This window comes from Medicago truncatula, chromosome 2 (assembly GCF_003473485.1).
Source record: "Medicago truncatula cultivar Jemalong A17 chromosome 2, MtrunA17r5.0-ANR, whole genome shotgun sequence".
In the NCBI taxonomy this organism is placed as follows: Eukaryota; Viridiplantae; Streptophyta; class Magnoliopsida; order Fabales; family Fabaceae; genus Medicago; species Medicago truncatula.
In genome coordinates, this window is record NC_053043.1 from 13,235,997 (window position 1) to 13,257,007 (window position 21,011).

General features: G+C 35.5%; 1 protein-coding gene across 1 annotated transcript; it reads left to right on the plus strand.

The window, feature by feature from the left end:
* The first annotated feature begins 1,024 nt into the window (after positions 1-1,024).
* Positions 1,025-20,665, plus strand: LOC11416840 (PH-interacting protein). Its single transcript, XM_003594728.4, has 25 exons — positions 1,025-1,432; positions 1,616-1,732; positions 5,982-6,329; positions 6,601-6,755; positions 6,887-7,126; positions 8,644-8,753; positions 8,856-8,933; positions 9,032-9,138; positions 10,283-10,374; positions 10,465-10,580; positions 12,033-12,136; positions 12,216-12,293; positions 12,429-12,507; positions 12,706-12,874; positions 14,092-14,162; positions 15,140-15,220; positions 15,310-15,380; positions 15,875-15,971; positions 16,056-16,115; positions 16,675-16,729; positions 16,844-17,244; positions 17,328-19,172; positions 19,316-19,888; positions 19,979-20,037; positions 20,119-20,665. The coding sequence occupies exons 2-25, from the start codon at positions 1,728-1,730 to the stop codon at positions 20,312-20,314; spliced, it is 5,190 nt and encodes a 1,729-aa protein (XP_003594776.3). The 5' UTR covers positions 1,025-1,432; positions 1,616-1,727; the 3' UTR covers positions 20,315-20,665.
* The last annotated feature ends 346 nt before the right edge of the window (positions 20,666-21,011 follow it).

A 21,011-nucleotide genomic window follows, 5' to 3' on the forward strand; every position in this document is an offset into this window, starting at 1 on the left:
TTTTTCTTTCATTGGTTCATGTCTTGATCACTCCTTTCCTGCACAATTGGGTTAAGTACGACATAAAAAACATAATTATTCATTTTGTCACTTTTTCATATATTTTCTTTGGATAACTTGTACAACAAGTAACCAAAAGTGCTTAATATAAATCATGAAACTAACACTTTTTAGCATTCATCACCCTCATATTATTATATCTTATCTTCAGATTGCAACGACACCTTGATAGTAAGAGAAAAATGTAGGACGAATATCAGAGCCATGAAGACGAATCTTATCCTTTTTGAATGGATCTCGAGGTTAAAGATTAATTTTCATAAGAGTTTTTTAATGGTGAGGTGTGATCACTCTCATCCTTTTAGTTTTATTCCTTACGTATATCTTGTCTATGTTCACCCTAATTTTTTCTTAGAGTCTATATATAAGACCTTGTTGATAAAAACACAAGAAATAAAAAAAAAAGTTTTAGCTCGTATTTCATGTTCTACACTAGGCCTAGATCAATCTATGAAGGATCCATGATCCATATGCGTAAGTTATACCAACGATACACCAAATTAAATCACCGTGATCTAATCATGACACTTTGATAACAATCAAACGATAATCCACAAATTATGTCGGAATTCGCGTAACAAAATAACTGTCATAGAAACCCATCGTTCCTTACACATCAGACGTAAAAGGTGTCTAACCCCTTACGAAAAGTACATTTTCAATTTTGTTTAAACCTCTAGACTCTCCTAAAACTCTTAACATTTGAGTCCGTATCCCACCCTTTTACAAAATATTAATTTCATCTGCATTCAATCAACTCCAACAATCATCTTCAAGTGTTCCATATTTGATAAGGATGAGAGATGAGCTGAAAAAAAAAATCCGATCAATGTAAAGTTAAAAAACCTAGAATCCAATCCAATCAAATAAAAAAAAACTATATATATAGTAACAAAACAAAAGATTATCCGTTAAAATCTTTAACAAACCAAAGGCAGTATACTAGAGCTACTAGTAGTTTGTTCCCAGAAGTAAGCTACACGGATCTAATTAGCGCGTGTAAAACCACCTTAATAAAATTTATTTTTATTCATTTATTTATAGATTAGAAATTATAAATAAATATTATTCTCTTTGATACTTAAGCATATTTCGCCGAAACCGTATCACAAACCTTAAAAAACGCAGCGTTTTGTTCTATCCCTTTCTTTCTCTCCCTCGCTCTACACTCAAAAAAAGAAATTAAAAAAAAAAGACGTAAATCACTGCACAAAACTCTTCTTTGAATCCACAATCGCATTACGGCGCGTGTCTCTCACTCGACTCGTTCTTCACAATTTCGAATTGCACACTCTCTCTTTATCTTCCAATCCAAAAACTCAACCGCATCGCTGTTTACACTTCTGCAAACTCAATCCTATTCATGGCACATGTATGAATAACAATCTTATTCATTCATATCATTTTTTTTTCAATTTTTTGTTTGTTTTTATTTGAATTTTCATGAATTGGTATTGTTTCTTATTTTGCCGCATGAATTGATTCTTTTTATTGGTTTATTTGATTGTGAAATTTTGGTACATTGAAATTAGGGTTATGATTTTTGATGTTGCAGATGAATGTGTAATGGATTCTATTGAAGGTCAGGGTTTGAGTTTTGCAGAGCAGAATTTTGGAGTATTGTTGGAGTCTGCTTCACTTGTTGAATTTGAATCTGTCATTCATTCATGAGGTTTTTGTTTTTTAATTATTACTCTGTTATTTGGATTTTTAATTTGATGTGTGATGAATGAAATTTGAATTTATCTATGGTAGAATTGTTCCACATGATTTGAAATGCAGCACATCATTGGTTGCATGTGTAAAACTTTTTCACAATGATTGTGTATATAAATTAAACTCATTTGCATTGTATTATGAGAAATAGATGTACCAACAGAGTAAAATAGTTTTACGCTGACATCCAATGAGTATTTTGTATCCCGTCAAATCACAGAGATATTTTGAAATTAGTTGTATGACATGGCAGACCGATGGTTTTTTATTGGATGACATTGTGAAACTATTTTACAATGTCAGTGCATGCACATTGAACTCTTTTATTAATGCATATTACATCTAATGCTGCGGATATTGTTTATGGATTTTATTCATATACGATATCATTGTAGAGTTTTTACACCGTCAATCAATAATAACTGTCAAATCGTTAGAAACATTTGACTTTTATCATAATCACTTCTAAAGACACACATGATTGGTTGTATGTGCTGGCAGTGTAAATTTTCTTAGACTGACTGTGTGAAAATTAAACTCTTATTCCATTATGTTTTTGCTTTTGTGTGAGCCATTTTTGGAAAGTGAATGCAGGACTTAGTGGCTGAAATTGCTCTTTGTTGCTTAATTTGCTTATGTTTGGTGATCCTTTCTTTTGATAGTTATTTTTTTTCTTTCTTTTTCATGTTTTATTTTCAGATACCTTGGCGTTTTAATAGAAATACTAGGTTTTCTCTTGAGAAATATTTTGAATTAGATGGGGTAATATTCTGCCAGATGATATTTGCTTCGTTTAATATTAATATTTGAAGGATGTATAGCTTTGGGTTGTAAGTTACTTGAAAAACTTGGGTGTTATTGGAATGCTATTTTAGACGAGGTCATCTCCAATGACATTTCCTAGTAAGATTCATAGAGATAACAATCGGTTCTTGCATGTTCTACTTTTGTAAGAATCGTTCGTACGTAAGAGCCACTTCTTAACTATTAAAAAAACTAATTGAGGTAACTCATCAAACCCGTTTTTAAGAAATATAAAGATGTGTGATAACTTGTGGGACCTATTTAAAGTTCTTAAAAAGTTGCATCCTTGGAGAGAAAAGTAGCGAAAGTTTTTGAAACTGATGTGGCCTTGTAGGGCTTACCAAAAGTGTTATCGTTGGAGATGCTCTTAGTTTAGTGTATTACTAGTTACCACTTCGCGGACATGTGACATTGGCATGCTAGAAGAGGGATGCGGAATGAAAAATGGTCATCTAATGAAGAATACTAAATTGGAAGCTTAAAAAGAAGGTCCTTAGTGGTTCATCTCATTGAAAGTTAATAGTGACTAGTGAATTTAGATATCTTAATCTTAATCATACTTTCACCGAGTCACTTATGTCTTGAAGAGATGACAGAGAATTACTAAATTGTGTATCCCATGGAACCTGTGATCGTTATACTAGGTGGTATAAAGTAAACAAAATGATAGAGAAAAGGAAAAGTTCACCTGCAATTTAATTGAATGTGCAGATTTAAGAAAGCACTTAATTTCTTCCTCATATTTTCATAGATGAACCATACACTTATTCTGAAGGAATTTTGGTGATTTTAGGCGATGATTTATAAATAGTTGTAGCTTAGAATTGAAATTAAGAGAAAAGAGAGGGGGTGGGGTGTTGTTCTGTCTTTTTTGATGCATGCTTATTTCAGGGGATATTTCTTTTTACATAAAATTTAGCAAATTTTAGATCTGGGTTCTAAAATATCATTGTGCTTTGGAGATAGATCTTAAAGACCCGTTCCTTGACACTAAGACCTCTTGTTAACTTGTTAGAAAAGGCATGTCAAGCACGCACAGTTCTCTGCATTTCCTCAAAGCAAATGGAGTGGGCTTGCCGCCTTACCCTATTATAGTAGGATTTGAGATGAAGGAATGCTTCCTATGAGTCGCTAGGTCTTAAGGTCGTCGGAGTCCACACCACTTACAAGGCACAATGTACTTTTAGTTAAAGAATAGCATGCTAGTTTTAACCAACCTCACTATGACCTTGCCTACCCCTATGTTTGCTGACACATAAATCTAATCAATTAAACACTATGCTAATCTTCCCTATCATACACTCTAATAATAGAGGCAGTGAACTATGCCTCTAGAAGTTGGCATTGCACACTTAGCAGTTAGAACCTATGTCTCCAAGTGAGATTACACCTCTTCAAACGAGAACCCTAACTCTAAAACACAATGTTATTTGTCTAGGTGGATAAATAAAAGCTATGTCACCAAAATCACAATTTCAATTGTGAAATCATCCCACTCCCTTGGTACGAGTCAAATCGCATGCATAATTGCTTTTCACAAAGATTGGTGCCGAAATTGCAGTTTTGATCGTGAGCTCGTTAAATTTTATGACTTTGCAACCATACCCCCCTCTCTTAGATTTCACAATTTCCGTCTCTCCCCTCTCTCATTACCTCTTTGTGCATCCGTTCCTCGCTGAACGGCTGTCCCTGCGCAATCATCTCTGCACAATTGTCTCCGGTTGTCATTGCAACCATGTTTGTGCACTCTTTGGAAGAAGAAAGATGGCGCAGTGCTGCTGTTAATGGAGGAGGTGGTCCATGGAATAAAAGAAAGTTAGGGTTTCGTTTCTTTCTTGACAGAAGGGTATCTAAGGCTATTTTAGGTCCAACTCATGATTATTATTATTATTATTGTTGTTGTTGTTGTTGTTCAAAAAATGAATGGGTCTTTTTTATTTTTTAATATTTTATTTTCTAATTATTTTTTGACTGTTGTGTTATGCTCTACATTAGCTTTGGTTTGGGCTGAGTGTTATCCTTGAAAGCCCAATAATGAATCCAGTTAAGAGTAATAAATTAATTTCAAATATTCCCCAACAATGTTAAATAACTTAAATCTTTTCTTTACAAAATGAATAAATAAATATTTCTTAGCCACAAATAATTCTCTTACTTTCTTAAATCAACTATATTTAAATGGAAATTTTTTAATTTAGTTTATGTAATGTGTTTGTGTAATCTTGCAAACCCCTCGCGATACTAGGTAATCTTGCAACCCCCTCGCGATACTAGGTAATCATGTGTGAAGAATCTTATGATCCTTGTTACGGTTAATCGATCGTACATTTTACAATCTTGCTACCCTTCTCCGATCATAGGCAAGATATCATCAATCTTGACAACATTGAATAAAAAAGCCTTGCTTTCCTTTGAAAGTGTTTTTTTTTTAATTAAATTTTTACTATGCTGTTTTAGATGTTATTTATCTTTAGAGTAAGCAGCTGGTGGTTTTAAATGCTCCTCGGTCATGTCTCTATGTCAATTGCTTAATTTTAGGTTAAATTAAAATTTGTGGTGTGATTTGGGGTGAATCTTATGATCCTTGTTACGATCAATCGTTTGTACATTGCACAACCTTGTTACGCGCTTCTCCGATCACAGGCAAGATATCGATCTTGACAACATTGAATAAAAAAGCCTTGCTTTCTTTTGAATTTTTTTTTATTTACATTATTACTATGCTGTTTTGGATGTTATTTATCTTTAGGGCAAGCAACTGGTGGTTTTAAATGGTCCTCATGTCTCAGTCAATTGCTTGATGTTAGGTTAAATTAAAATTTGTGGAGTGGTTTTGGGGGTGAATCTTATGATCCTTGTTATGATCAATCAATCGTGCATTTTACAATCTTGTTACCCTTCTCCGATCATTGGCAAGATCGCAATCTTGACAACATTGAATAAAAGCCTTGCTTTCATTTGAAAGATATATTTTTTTAATTATTACTATGCTGCTTTGGATGTTATTTATCTTGGGGACAAGCAGCTGTTGGTTTTAATTGGTCCTCGGTCATGTCTCCATGTCAACTGCTTGATTTTAGGTTAAATTAAATTTTTGGAGTGGTTTAGGGTGAGGGTGAGTTTGTGGGAATGGGATTTATGGGCGGTAGTTATCATGTTTTTCTGTAGACATTAGAACCATGCTAAACAAGAAAATCAAAGATAATCTTGCTTTTGTTTATATGGTATGGTATTGTTTCTTGATAAATGAATTCAACGTCAGAATATTGGCTATTTGCTGGTTGTTGCTTTTCTATCTAATCATTTATGTAATAATTGCCTTTTGATTTTACTATCACTTTGTAAACCATAGGGTGCTTTTTTTAGCTTGGTGCTTTACATGTTTCTCTGATGTTTTGTAGGGATATGGCTTTGCAGAAGTATGTTCCATCCGGCGATGCACCTACTGTTAGTTTGAAACATTTGAGTTCCAGTAAGGCCCCTGAGAAAACTCAGCCTGATGTAGCAAATCAAAATCATGACATGGATGTCGATGTTGACATTGGGGAAGTTTATTTTCTCATTATGCGCTTCCTTTCTGCTGGGCCATGTCATAAAACTTGTTCACATCTTTGGAATGAGCTTCTGGAGAATCAACTTTTGCCTAGAAGGTATCATGCTTGGTATTCAAGGAGTGGGGCATCCAGTGGAGTTCCACACGATGATGGTCAATCATTCCCTTTAGAAGATTACAATAAGTTGGCCGAGAGGTATTTACAATGCTTTAGTTTAGTGTGTTCCCCCCTTAGCCTCTATCTGTTGACAATTCTGAGTTTACCTTGTTAAGGTCTTGAAAGGTCATCAGCACGAGTCCATTTTATCACCTTTTTGCTAGTTTTGTTAACAGTATGGTTGTTTGATTGCTAGTTATGGGCTCTAACTTAGAGCCTCTAAGTAGTGAACAAACGAGAATGCAACTATCTTTATGTATTATTTTCCATTTAGTATTTTCAGTTGATGTTGTAATTAACTGTTGTATAGGTATCCTCATATTGAAAAGGATCACCTGGTAAAGCTTTTGAAGCAATTGTTATTAAATAAAGCCTCCCTGTCACCAGGCATGAGTACTGGAAATCCTCCAAATGCAGCTGATGTACCCACTCTTCTAGGAAGAGGATCATTTTCACTTCTGAGCTGTACGTGTAATTTATTTGTGCTTATTATTATTATGACTCTCAACACTTTTGGTTTCCCTTATTACTGTGCTTCTAATTGAATTAGCTTTGCCTGTCTGTATCTGTATTTATTGTTTTTTTCTCTACTACAGATGACGGGGATAAAGTGAATGAAGAAGTTAAACCACCACCTCCTTATATGCGCTGGCCTCATACGAAAGCCAATCAGGTTCATGGGCTTCATTTGAGGGAAATCGGGGGTGGTTTACCAAGACACCACCGTGCACCATCTATACGTGCTGCATGCTATGCCATTGCCAAACCTTCTACTATGGTACAGAAGATGCAAAACATCAAAAGAATAAGAGGACACTGTAATGCTGTTTATTGTGGTAAGCTATTTTATATAATACGAGAAAGTATTTAACCTTTTGTTTAATTTTTAGTTGTCCGTGTTTACTTAATTATCTTTGATGGTTATAGTACAACCTATTACTTATTTTAAATATTGGGAACAGTTTTATTTCAAAATAAGATGACCGATACAAGAGCAAGTCTCATATCAAATCTGAATTCGAAAAATGAGACACTGATTCCTATTCATCTAGATATATTGAAGCGCCATCTGTGCCATTAATACACCCTTTAGAAGAAGTAGTAAAGAAACTTCACGGCGGAAAAATAAAAGAAAAATAAAGGAATGCTCATGAAAATAATAAAGAGAATTTAAATTTGCTGCGGTGTTCTAGGAGTCGTGTAGGTGAGGGAGTGACCAGTCAGGTTATTCCTTGATAGTGTCTATTTTTCTAACATTGTTACAGCGTTACTTCAAACAATCAAAATCGAACTAAATTACTCCCACCCAAAGGAATAGTTTGTACCCAAAATTTGAAAGGAGGGATGAAGATTCAATGATGTAGGGAAAAATATGGTGTTTGATAGAGGATCATTTGATAGAAAGATGTAGCATTATGAAAATGAGGGTAGCAAACTTCCAAGTTTTGTTGGTTATTCTTGCACACACTTCTTACATTAAACAATATATTAGCTTGAGTCCATCCTTGTTCCTGTATTATATTAATTATGTGAAAACCTCAAGGTTAAAATCCCTGCTGTCTCTGTGATCAACAAATTTGTAGTTTTCCTTTGCATGACAGAGAACGTGGATCATATTTTACCCAACTCCATTAGGTCTGTTTAGCCAAAGTATCCTTGCTTTTGTTTCAATTATGTTCCATTAGTGCGTTTTGAATATTCATAAATTTTTCACTTCCTATCGGTTTTGAAAAGCCAAGAATACTCTATACTCGCCCCTTTTCTTTTAATGCATTAGATTGCTTTTATTAAAGGGGAAAGGGAGGAAGTACAATTGAGTGGAAAATTTAAATACTCTAAAATAAAATACATCAAAGCCCAAGGAACTTGGAAAATCTAGACTGCCCCTAAGGTATCCATTTCCAGTCTATGGATGTCAGAAATTGAAACTTCTTGCTTCAAATAGCCAGAGCAGAACAGGAAAGGAGTTAGCCACAAGCACAATTCCGTGACATGGAAGTTTGGGGGAAAAAGGTCGCCCATAAAGGAGAAAGCCTTCTACTCCAAATACCCCATACAATTGATTAAACATTATGCCACAAAATCATAAAATTAACACAAATGCCTGAATTAACAAGACAGGAGAAGCTCCCCTCTCATTTCAAATATGTACGATATCATTTTAAATATGTACAATATTCTAAGTAAACTCAACTCAATTACTGTACCTTCCAAGATGAAATAAATAATAAATTCATGCTGTGTGGGTTTTACTATGAGTATTATTTCCCTTTCTGTTTTTTATGAATTTTTCTGTGTTTTTGGAGTTGGGCTGTTTAATAATATCATGCAACTGAGTTTCCTTTTTCTACAGCTATATTTGATCGGTCAGGACGATATGTTATTACCGGTTCAGATGATCGACTCGTAAAAATTTGGTCAATGGAAACGGCATATAGTTTGGCCAGTTGCCGTGGACACGTTGTGAGTCTTTTTTTTTGGTACTTAAAATATGTTTTCTCCTGTTTGTATAGATTTATATTACTTCAATATTTGCTGACCATTAGATTGAATTATGTTTGATAGGGTGACATTACTGACTTGGCTGTGAGTTCAAACAATGCTTTAGTTGCATCCTCATCAAATGACTATATCATTCGAGTTGTAAGCTTTCATGCGACAAATTCTGCAATTGTTTTGTATCTTCTCTCCCTTTTATCTGGAACTTTGGTTCTTAAAATTTGACTATTTGGTTTTTATAGTGGCGCTTGCCAGATGGCTTACCGATATCAGTTTTACGGGGACATACTGGAGCTGTTACAGCCATAGCCTTTAGTCCCAGACCTAATGCTGTTTACCAGCTTTTATCGTAAGTCTAATGTTTATTAAAGAAAATGAGTTTATAATAGTCTTGTGGTTGGCTTTTGCAAAAAATATCCTTATGCTTGGTAGTGTGGATGCATGTTGAGTGAGCAAATGCAAGTTATGCAACAGTTTCATTCGATTTTACAAATATTGTAGTTACTGATCCAGTCATTAGGCGTATTTAAGTCCCAGTGGGTAATTATAACCATCGTCAAAATATATATAGTTTGCTGTAGGTAACATGTGAGCTTTCTCGAACCGTGATATGGGCTAATATGTGTTTCCCTATGGGTCCGTTTGGTTCAATGGATCGGAGGGGAGGGGAAGGGAAGGGCGGGAAAGAGAGATATTTTAATTAAATATATGTTTGGTTCAAAAGAGAGAAGGGGAGGGGAAGGGAGGGATTTTAATTAAACACATGTTTGGTTCACAAGGTGAGGGGAGGGATTTTAAAATTAATTAACTTTTTTTCCCTTAAAATTTAATTAAGAATAATTTTAAGTTTTAACATTAATTTAAGGATAGTTTTGTCAATGTAATAATGACATTAATAATTGCACACTTTTCCTCCTTTGGGGGAAGCAATAAATGAGTCTATGAGGGGTTTTGCTCCCCTTCCCTCCCCTCCCCTTCTAAAAATTGAACCAAACATGTCAAATTAAAAATATTTCCTTCCCTCCCCTCCCCTCCCCTCCCCACCCCACCAAAAAACTCAAACCAAACGGACCCTATATCACTCAGATATTATTGCGTGCAGGCATGTTTGTATTGAACTCTTGACGGTTAATTCTTCTGATTTTCAGTTATATTTATTTAGGAGTGCCACATACTTGTCTATGAAATATTAAGTAGCTACTTTATTATAAATTCACTAGTTACTTTAGCTAGTTTATGAGAGATCATCTGTGAGAGTTGGATTGATGCATCGATTCATTAAGTGGGCATTTGATTTCGTCTATTTGTTGGTTTCTTGAATCAATACTATGCTGCTTGATTATGGCACTAAGAAAATATCTCTTATTGATGGATTCATGACACTAAGGTTTTGCATGCATTTAACCTTTTAAATTGGTTTCCGTGGATGACCCTTTTGCTTACGCATTCCAGGTTTTCCGTTATAAATTAACTGTAATGTTTTCTTTTTGCAGTTCCTCTGACGATGGAACTTGTAGGATATGGGATGCAAGGTATACCCACTCAACTCCAAGGTTATACGTTCCAAAGCCATCTGATTCTACTGGTTAGTTGATTCTTTTGTTAGCTAAGTTTGTGATGCTTCTTTTTGGTGAAAACTGAAAAGAATTAACTTGATATAACATATTGGCTTCAGGAAGGAGCAGTGGCCCATCCTCAAATACAATGCCACAGAGTCATCAAATTTTTTGCTGTGCATTTAATGCTAATGGAACTGTCTTCGTCACTGGTAGCTCTGATAATCTTGCCAGGGTATATACATAAATATAGTGTTTCTTCATCGTTATAGAGATGCATTAGTATATTCTGTGGTCTTTATTATTGAAAACAAATGTAGGTTCTATGAATTGCCATCTATTTTTACATTTAGTTATTTCCATTTTCCTCTTTTGATTTTCTGGCATGTGCATGAAAAAATAACCTCTCAAGGGACTGCAGATGGATTACTCTTCTCCAAAGCAAAATCTTTCATCCCTGTTCAAGCTTTTTATAAGAAACCAATGTCCATATTCAATCAACTTCAACCATTTGTTGTTTAGTACTTGTTGATTTCTGGTGTCTTCATCAGTTAATGGTTATCTCCTGCCAGTTAGTTACAACCTTCTAGGTTTTAACCATTTTCTGACCACCCTGAGATGGTCAATGACCATTTTTGTATGGTTGTCAAATGCTAACAATACATTTTCTGTGATTTTGGAACCTGAAAACTTGCTCTGTAAACAGTTTCTAAGATTTTAGAACCTTTTTGACATATAAGGCATTGCTAGCTTCTAAATCAAATTTATTAATAGCATGCTATAGTGGCGGAGCAGAGTGGCTGGTGCCTGCTATTTGAAGAATGCAGATGAGCTGTTTAAAGTCAGTGCTTCCGCGGCCTGTATGGTTGCCCAGATCACAGCCCGTCTTGGTTACGACAGCTGCCAATGGTTTCAGAGTAGTATTTGGAGATATTTTCAGTATTTTTCATGTAGAAAAAGTGTTCAAAAGAAATAACCCCTGTGTAGCCTTTTATCATTCCTTAAATTTGAACGCAGTCATGCAATCCCAGGATTCCCGGCCTCCTCTCGATGAGCTGAGCTTCCAATTTGACCTAGCCCCCTATCCGGCGACCTTTTCTGTAACCCAGCCTTCTGTGTTGTTTGTTCTTTTTTATTTTTTCTAATAATAAAAAAATAGCCTTTCAAAAGTTAATTAGCTGTGTTTTTTATGCATAATCACGCACATACCCAGCTCCACAAAAAAAAATAGCTCTTTAAAGCTTTTTGTGCGTTGGTTAAACTCACTGGTACATTGACATAGCACGGCAAGGGAACAATTTGAAAGGTTTGGACAATAGGAAGAGCGTGCCCTATGACTTCTTGTTGTTAATTATGAATACCTGATGAAAGGTTTGAAAGGTTTTTTTTTTTAACTCTTAAAAAAATGAATACTTTATGAATTTTGAGTATTTTTTAAGCATTTCAATCTATATAGTTTTAATTATTGCTAAAGGGTTTTTGGGGTCAGCCGTGACACGATTCTGAGATTCTTAACTATGAGCTAAATGCATATTTGGCTAAGCCTATCAAATAGATTTTAGAAAAACTTGTTCAAAATGTTTGAAGAGAAGAGATTTTTGGTTGAGGGTAATATAATGAAACCAGACATGTATTAAATATGGATTTCCTGCTTCACAATCTTCAGAGCTAACTGAAGGTTTTGCAGGTTTGGAATGCTTGTAAACTTAGTATGGAAGACGTGGAGCAACCAAATCATGAGATAGATGTACTGTCTGGTCATGAAAATGATGTAAACTATGTGCAATTTAGGTTAGTATTTTCAGCATGACATAATTTTAATAGATGATTTTTTTTTTGCATGCTGATGTTTTCACTGCCTCTTTTGCAGTGGATGTACAGTAGCATCTCGATTTTCTACAACAGAAACTTGGAAGGAGGATAATATTCCCAAATTTAAGAATTCCTGGTGTGTGTAGTAGCATCTGAAATGATCTAAACTCCTATCACGCTTCACCTTTCCTTTGCTTCTTATGAGAAATGTCATATATCTAGTTCTCGATGCTTCTGCTATCTGATATATCTATAATGGCTATATTTCTAGGTTGAATCATGACAACATAGTTACCTGCTCTCGTGATGGGAGCGCTATTATATGGATTCCAAAATCACGTAGGTCACATGTAAGTCTGTCAAATATATTCTCCTTCTACAGATGCTTTCAACTCCATTCCCCCCACCCCTCAAAAAAGGGAGAGTTGTTTTGCCTACTTTATTGTTCAAATTGTAAAATATCAATTTGGTTATTTAACAATTAATTATACTTATGGTAAAAAAAACATGTTATATTTATTTTAATTTGTTAAACTTATTCCATTTAGGGAAAAAGTGGTCGCTGGACTCGGGCATATCATCTCAGAGTTCCACCTCCACCTATGCCTCCACAACCTCAGAGAGGTGGTCCACGCCAGAGAATTCTTCCAACTCCACGCGGTGTAAATATGATAGCTTGGAGCCTAGACAACCGCTTTGTCCTTGCAGCTATTATGGGTAAGTTGGTTGTTTTCTTCTTGTCTTGATCCCCCCTTTTTCTCAATTCTTGGTGTCTTGGGATGAGATGGTGAATACAAAAAGCGAAGTCTTTCCACAGCTATTCAACTCTCCTACACTGAAATTCTCCAATCAAATCAGGAGTCGCATGACTAATTCTCCCTCTTCACTATTCATTTGTGTAAACTCTGTTACCATTAACTTTCTACCGGACAGATGCTAGTCCTTCCTATTACCTATTTATTCTCACCTCACAATGTTATGATCAACTGTCAACTGAACAGTTACTGTTATTTGCAATTCACGAGGTTCTAATCTTCTGTTCGTTTTCTAGTCTTCCAATTATACACCCTCCTAACAGTGCGTTACTAATATAATGATGCGGCAGTCATCAATTGGCTTATCTTGAAACATGTAAAGTATAAAATAATACTTGACTGTCATCTGTCATATCACAGGGAACATTTAAGCTAGTGTTATAGTCTTAGGAAATCAGCAATTCTAATAGTTTAAATAGTCAATTTAAGATTGATTTTGATATTCCTTTTGATTGAAATACTAAGGTCTTAAAGTGTGGAAAAATATATTCTGAAGTATCATTCAATTGTGTTATGAGCACAAACGCTAATTTGAATATGTAGACTAAGCTCTAACAGAACAAATGAGGCTAACACAAAAATATTAATAATCACTTAATATGTACCTACAACAATAATTACTTATCTACAGCACTCCCCCAAGCTGTTGAATGAATATCTTATTTTATTTCTAACACACCTGTCAGCTGGTGCTCAAAAGGGATGTATGTCGTTATCAATTCATTATCATCTTTTTCTTGGAAACGAAGATATTGAGTGAGATATGATTGGATATATGTTTATAAGTGGTGGACAGTCCTCACTTTACAAACCGATTATGTAAGGTTAGAGTTAGGGGCCCATATTTTAAGAGTTCCCACATGAGAACGTGCAATGTCCTGAAGTGGGCCTTCTATCGCTCACTGAGCCTGCATAATGTGCATGAATATAAGCCTCCATAGTCAAGCTCCCGCCTCTTTTGAACAAGAGAAAGCGTTTTATTTGTACATTGTTTCGTATGCACTGAATTTGTTATCATGTCACACTTGTACATGTGTCATGATAATGCAATGACTATTTTGTTTTTGTTTTGCGGTTTTGAAGGCCGTAGTCTATTATTTATCTGACTTCAACTTGCAGATTGCAGAATCTGTGTTTGGAATGCTTCTGATGGCAGCTTAGTGCACTCATTGACTGGGCATACTGAATCTGTAAGTGTTTAATTTCCTGATTTAGGCATGTCTCCCTTTTTCCCTACTTTAGTACTTTGCCAGCATTTATACTGTCTTTTGCAAATATAATAATGTATGAGGCGTGACTCCAACTATTTAAGACATATTTAACGCACAAGCTGGACACCTGATGCTTAAGGTTGCGTTTATTAGTTTTTGTTTCAAACAGTTGTATCAGAACATATCATTCTATTTGATTAATTTTCAGAAAATTGGTCTTTTGGTTTCATGGTCTCAATATGATCTCTGTTGAACATATATTATGATCTTTGTATTTATTGTATAAGCATATCATATCATGTAGATAGGGATAGAATCTATATTTGTTTTTGTCTTTGTTATCTTGAGCCTATATGTAGTTCAAACACACAGTTACACCATATGCCTCTATCATCATCCCTCTTTCAATAATGTCTTATGGTTATGTGTTTTCTAGAATTACCTTTTGGGGTAGCTAGTTGTGACATAGTATCTAGGACCAACTGGTTTAGAGCTTGATTCTTAATACCCACTTTTTTTTTAACAACCATTTGAATTTCAGCACAAGGTAACTAGGATCTTGCATTATCTCCACAGCCCAAAGGGCTGTTGTATAAGAGAGCTTGCTAGCGATATATTATAAAACCATTCACGTATTTACTTACAGGTTTTTGACATTGAATTTTATAATATTTTTAAACAATATTTGAATAATTCTTAAAGTTATTTTTTCCGCGAAGGAAGAATTTTATTGAAGTGATTTTATTTATACCCATTAGTTTACTTTATCTGCTTTTGATTGGCCATGATCATCAGTCTTCAGTTTCTTAACTGCTGATTTTCTCTCTGAGGATATGCTAATCTATTTTCTTGGTTTAAATCAAACACTGAAGGGATAAAAGCATGTAATTTTGAGGGTTCATTTTTCTTTGTTTTTTTTTTTAGTTTAACTTGTTTTGTTTCTCTGCTCATTTTAGACATATGTTCTGGATGTTCATCCTTTTAATCCGCGGATAGTGATGAGTGCTGGATATGATGGAAGAACTATTGTATGGGATGTGAGTCTTCAGTTTCTTTTATATTGATTTCTTGTAGGCATTGGCAATCCTCTATCTTTAGATGACTTTCATAGTTTTAATGACTTCAGATATGGGAAGGCGTGCCTATCAGGATATTTGAAATTTCACGTTTCAAGATGGTGGATGGAAAATTTTCTCCGTAAGTACAAAATGAGTGTGCTAGCTTCGAAATTTTTTTGCTTCAAGTTGGTATTGTATTTTCCTTATGTTATTTGCAGTATCTCATATCATAATTGTTAGAAAATGCGGTTTGAAGACAAATCTTGCTTTGTTCAATTTCTTGCCATGAATCTCTATCAAGTTGTTGATCAGTCCAGCTATCTGGCTAGGCTATTTATATTGCAATTCTCTCCAACTTAACTTGTATCCCTGAGTTGCCTTTCCATCCTTTTAATTTATTTGCGGGGCAATACATTACTTTCTTGTAACAAAAGCTTTAGCTTGAGGGGGAGTGTTAGAAAATAAAATAATATCTGATATTATGCCAAATTATCTTTGTTTATCTCCTAGGATCAGTTTCCAATATAAGCATATTTTAAATTATCTTTTAAGTGCATGGAATATAGCTATTTTATGTGGACTTTCTGTTTATGGTGTGTCATGAATTCATATGCACACTACCTTATGGCATAGGGATGGGACATCAATCATACTATCCGATGATGCTGGTCAACTATATATATTGAACACGGGCCAAGGTGAATCCCAGAAAGATGCCAAATATGATCAGGTACAAACAACGTTAAATGTTAACTGCTGTGTTACTCTTTCATTTGTTACTGTTTTGTTGCTAATGTTGTCTGCAAATCTGCAGTTCTTTCTTGGTGATTATCGGCCTCTCATTCAAGACACGCATGGTAATGTACTTGACCAGGTTAGTTGATTGCTTGCTTGCTTCCCTTTTCGTTTATGATGCGTTTTGAACATCTGTTTTTGCTCGTTGTCTTGCCTACTCGTTTCCCTTTTTATTGTTTGGGCGGGGAAAGGAGTGAGGCTTTTTTTCATTAATATTTCTATATTTTTCTTTTTAGTCCAAGGGTAATTTTTTTCCTAGAGTACTCCTGGTCAAAACTGACTTTTCAATGCCTATAGAAAAACAATTCAATTATTAAGTATTCTGTTACATCAACTTTCACATGTAGTAAGAAGAGTAAAAATAATAAATGAAATGTCAATACAACAAACCCAATGTGGAAGTCTATTGAAATATTTAATTTTCACACCGGCACATTAACTGATGCATTTTGTGGTGGACTGTCTACCCACTGCTTCTGTAATAAGTTTTGTAGATACACAAGTTTCAATTGCAATCAATGATATCTATCGTTGTAAAGATTTCTCTCTTTGATGTTTTAGGTTTTATTTAGAATGCTTGTTTTATTTTCAATCTTACACCATCTGCTTTTTTAATTGTGTGATATTTAATGAGTCAGGAAACTCAGATCACTCCATATCGGCGTAATTTGCAAGATTTGCTTTGTGATTCAGGTCAGTTTCAGTTCTTGGTTCTAATCTTCACACCTATTCACACGCATAATGTAAACATATTGTTTCTCCCCACATTTATTCATTAGTTGTTTGTTATATGCTGGCAAACTTCAGCAATGATACCATACCCAGAACCTTATCAGAGTGAATTTCAGCGGAGACGACTAGGAGCTTTAGGCCATGATTGGCGCCCGTCACCGCTAAAGCTTGCTATTGGCACTGATTTCAGCCTGGACCCAGCGTATCATATGCTTCCATTGGCTGACTTGGACCAGCTAGCAGAACCCCTACCAGAGTTTATAGATGCTATGGATTGGGAGCCAGACATTGAAGTGTTAGTTGATGATACCGATTCAGAATATAATTTAACTGATGATAGTTCTTCCCGGGGTGAGAAAGGATGTTCAAGCTCCAATGCCTCTGGTGATCCTGGTTGCAGCACAGATAACAGTGACGATGAAGACACTCACATGGATTGCATTCGTAGATCGAAGAGGAAAAAACAGAAGACCGGCGTAAGCACACAAATAGAAAGTATATAGTGAATACTTGTTATGTTTGAAATAAATTTAAATTATTCCCATTTTCTTCTCTGCAGATTGAGACTATGACTTCTTCTGGGAGACGTGTTAAAAGGAGGAATTTGGATGAGTGTGAAGGCAATGTTCACAGTAGTAGCCGAAGTAGAAAGGGAAAAAGTGGAAAAAAATCATCAAGGAGGAAATCTTCAAAATCAAAATCTTCCAGACCTCGAAGAGCTGCTGCACGCAATGCTCTGCATTTATTCTCAAAAATTACAGGTACACCAAATGAAGGAGAAGAAGATAGTTTGGTTGGTGATTCTTCAGATAGTGACTCAACATTGCAAGAGTCTAATATTGACAGTGATGAATCCGGTAGAGCTTCCGAAAATGACCAACGGAATTATTCCAAGGGAAAAGAAGTATTACTGTATGAATCAGAGGACTCAAAATCTCATGAATTCACTGAGACTCGTGTAAACAGGAGGAGGTTGGTCCTCAAATTGCCAATTCGGGATTCATCTAAACCTGCGCACGAGTTTGAGAACCAGGCTGAGTTGGTTGGCTCATCGTCAAAAACTGCACAAGAATTTCCTGATTTTAATAGGAAGAGACCAAGTTCTTCAGAGCCAGGATATTGTTTGGGCAATGGAAGTTACTCTTCAATTGAAAGAACTGATCAAGTAAAACTTGACCAGGTAACGGACCATGTAGACTTGCTAGAGAAACTTAGATGGGGGGTGGTTAGAGCTCGTTCAGCTAAACCTCTCAGAATGAGAGAAGATGTGCCACTAGGTGCAAATCCCAACTCTGTAGAATGTCGTAACCATCTCAATGAAGAAGAAATTGTTAGTGTTGGGCATGACAGAGAGGACAAGGACTTCAGCGGTACCTCAACCCCTGCTTTAGAAATCCAAAATGGTGATAAGGTAGATAGTTTGACAGAAATAAATGAAAATTGTGCTGGCACTACCTCTCAGCCTTTCAATCTTACTGAGAATGGAGAGCCACTCACAGCTTCCAGCAATTACAGGGATCAAGATGAATCCCTAGTTTCTGCAAGCATGATTCCTGAGAATAATATTTTTGTACCTGTCGGCCAAAGTGGGGCTGACCAACTACCTGAACCAAATATTGGTTTTCCTTCTGTTTCAACAAAGCTAAGATCTAAAAGAGGTACAAGGAACCCTGAAAGTCCATGTAAGCCTGAAACAAAATCTTCAGTGCTAAACAATAATGCATCTAGCAGTAATGCTAATATTAATGTGAACAATGAAGAGCATGTGGTTGTGGTTAAGGATGACAACAATACTGGAGTAACATCTAATCAGAGAGAAAATTGTTCTCCAGAAGTTGATGTTCAGGCTAAACAAGTTAGTACTTCTCATGATTCTCTAGAACCACATTCAAATAGAGATAAAATGTTCAAAGCAGTTTATAGAAGATCAAGATCACATAGGGCTGTGACTAATTTAGCTGATGGTAGTGGCTTGGGAGAATCCACTTCAAATGGCAGCAACAGTAATTTTAATGTGGCAGTGGACAGTAATGGCACAAATGAAGCTCTTCATACCAATGGTTCCCTCGAGTTGGAACAAGGTTCTTGTGTCCCAAATAATGAGCAGAGTAATCTTAAAGTGCAGCAAGGAAATGGGTCTTGTATGGTTAGAATTCCTCAGAATGTTTCCCCAAATAAAGGAAAACTCACAGAAGAAGAAAGGGGTTCTAGTTCAAAATTGACTGTTGGTTTGAGGTCCACTAGGAATCGGAGGTCTACTTATAATATCCGTGAGACTAGTCCTGTAAATAGACGGAAATCACTACAATCTGCGGTGAAGGGGTCCTGGTTGCTGTTATCAACACATGAGGAAGGATGTAGATATATTCCTCAACAGGGCGATGAAGTTGTATATCTAAGACAGGTTAGTACTGAAACACTACAAATACACCTTTTGTCTCATTTATAGTATTTTTATAATTTTTGCATGTAACACCTTTTCCTTTCATTTTTTTCTTTTCTTTTTTTTATTTTAAAGTTTACCTTTTGAAAATGTCACATTTTCAGGGACACCAGGAGTATATAGAGTATAGCCGTAAAAGAGAATCGGGACCTTGGGTGTCACTTAAGGAACATCTGAGAGCTGTTGAATACTGTAGAGTTCAAAGCCTTGAGTATTCTCATGTTCCAGGGTCTGGTGATAGCTGCTGCAAAATGACCCTCGAGTTTTTAGATCCAAATTCAAGTGTTGTTGGCAAAACTTTTAAATTAACCCTACCTGAAGTGACTGGTTTCCCTGATTTTCTTGTTGAAAGAACTAGGTTTGATGCTGCTATCCAAAGAAATTGGACACGCAGGGATAAATGCAGGGTTTGGTGGAAGAATGAGGATAACTCCTCCGGTAATTGGTGGGAGGGACGGATTCAGTTTGTAAAAGCCAAATCATCTGAATTTCCAGACAGTCCATGGGAGAGATACAGTGTTCGGTACAAGAGCGACCTCTCTGATGAACATTTGCATAGTCCTTGGGAGCTTTTTGATGCTGATACTCAATGGGAACAGCCTCATATTGATGATCACACAAGAAATAAACTGCTATCTGCTCTCACCAAAGTACAGCAGTCAGGAAACACAGTTCAGGTATCATTACAAAATCCATAGCATGCATTTGTCTTTTACCTCTGCAGGTGAATGTAAATATTCACACTTCTATGTGTTACTGATATCCAGGATCGCTATGGATTGCATGAATTGGAGAAAATTTCAAATAAATCAAAATTTACAAACAGGTATTCGATCCATCCTTTTTGAAGCAGAACTATGCAAAATGTATCTATATTTTACCTTATATATTTCTGGTGAATTTGCAGATTTCCTGTTCCTCTGTCAATTGAATTGATACAATCAAGGTTGGAGAATAGTTATTACCGTAGTTTGGATGCACTAAAGCATGATGTCTCAATTCTACTGACCAATGCCAACTCGTTTTTTGAAAAGGACTTAGTGATGACAACCAAAATCAAACACCTATCAGAGTGGTTCACTAGGACTTTATCATCTCTATAACTCTTTGCTTCCTTAGGACATGGCCAGTATTATATTATGGTCAAGGCAGCTCCAGCTGCTAATTTTCCCCCATAATTTTATTTTTTTTGTAGATATATTCTTCATTGTACCTTTGGATTTTTTTTTTTTTTTTATCTTGTTTATGAATTAGATTTTGAGGTTAGAGATAGCAAAATCAGGATAAAGTAGCATTTTGCTGTGGAAAATTCTGCGGCCGCCATTCATCATTTGTACAGCTTATTGATAGCAAACGTGAAATTCAAACTCAGAATTTCTTTTGCTCTAATCTTCTGGTTGGGGTAGTTACTACCGGTTCTTTTCATTATTTAATCGAGGTATAATTCTCATAAATTATGCTTTTGGTTTAATTTTACTTGATTATAATGCAACCAATACACATCTGATTGAATTTTGGCGAGTTTGGTTAGTGACAGAAACGAGTAAAGATCCTCTCAATTTACTTAAAACAAATGGATAATGCCATTTGGTGAGAGATACAAAAAAAAATATAGTGGGTCCTATCATGAGTCCCATCACTATTAATTATTTGTATATTTTTTAAACTGTGTGGTGTCTTTATCTTTTCAAATGGAAGAAATGGAGAGGACACTAAATAAAGAGGATCCTAACTCGGTAGGAACATAGAGAATGGAATTTACGAAACGCATACTCACTGTGTTGTGAGGGTTTTACGCAC

Coding starts and splice junctions, on each gene's coding strand:
- LOC11416840 (XM_003594728.4), top strand. Junction 6,330..6,600: donor TACAATAAGTTGGCCGAGAG/GTATTTACAATG, acceptor ACTGTTGTATAG/GTATCCTCATATTGAAAAGG. Junction 19,889..19,978: donor AGTCAGGAAACACAGTTCAG/GTATCATTACAA, acceptor ACTGATATCCAG/GATCGCTATGGATTGCATGA.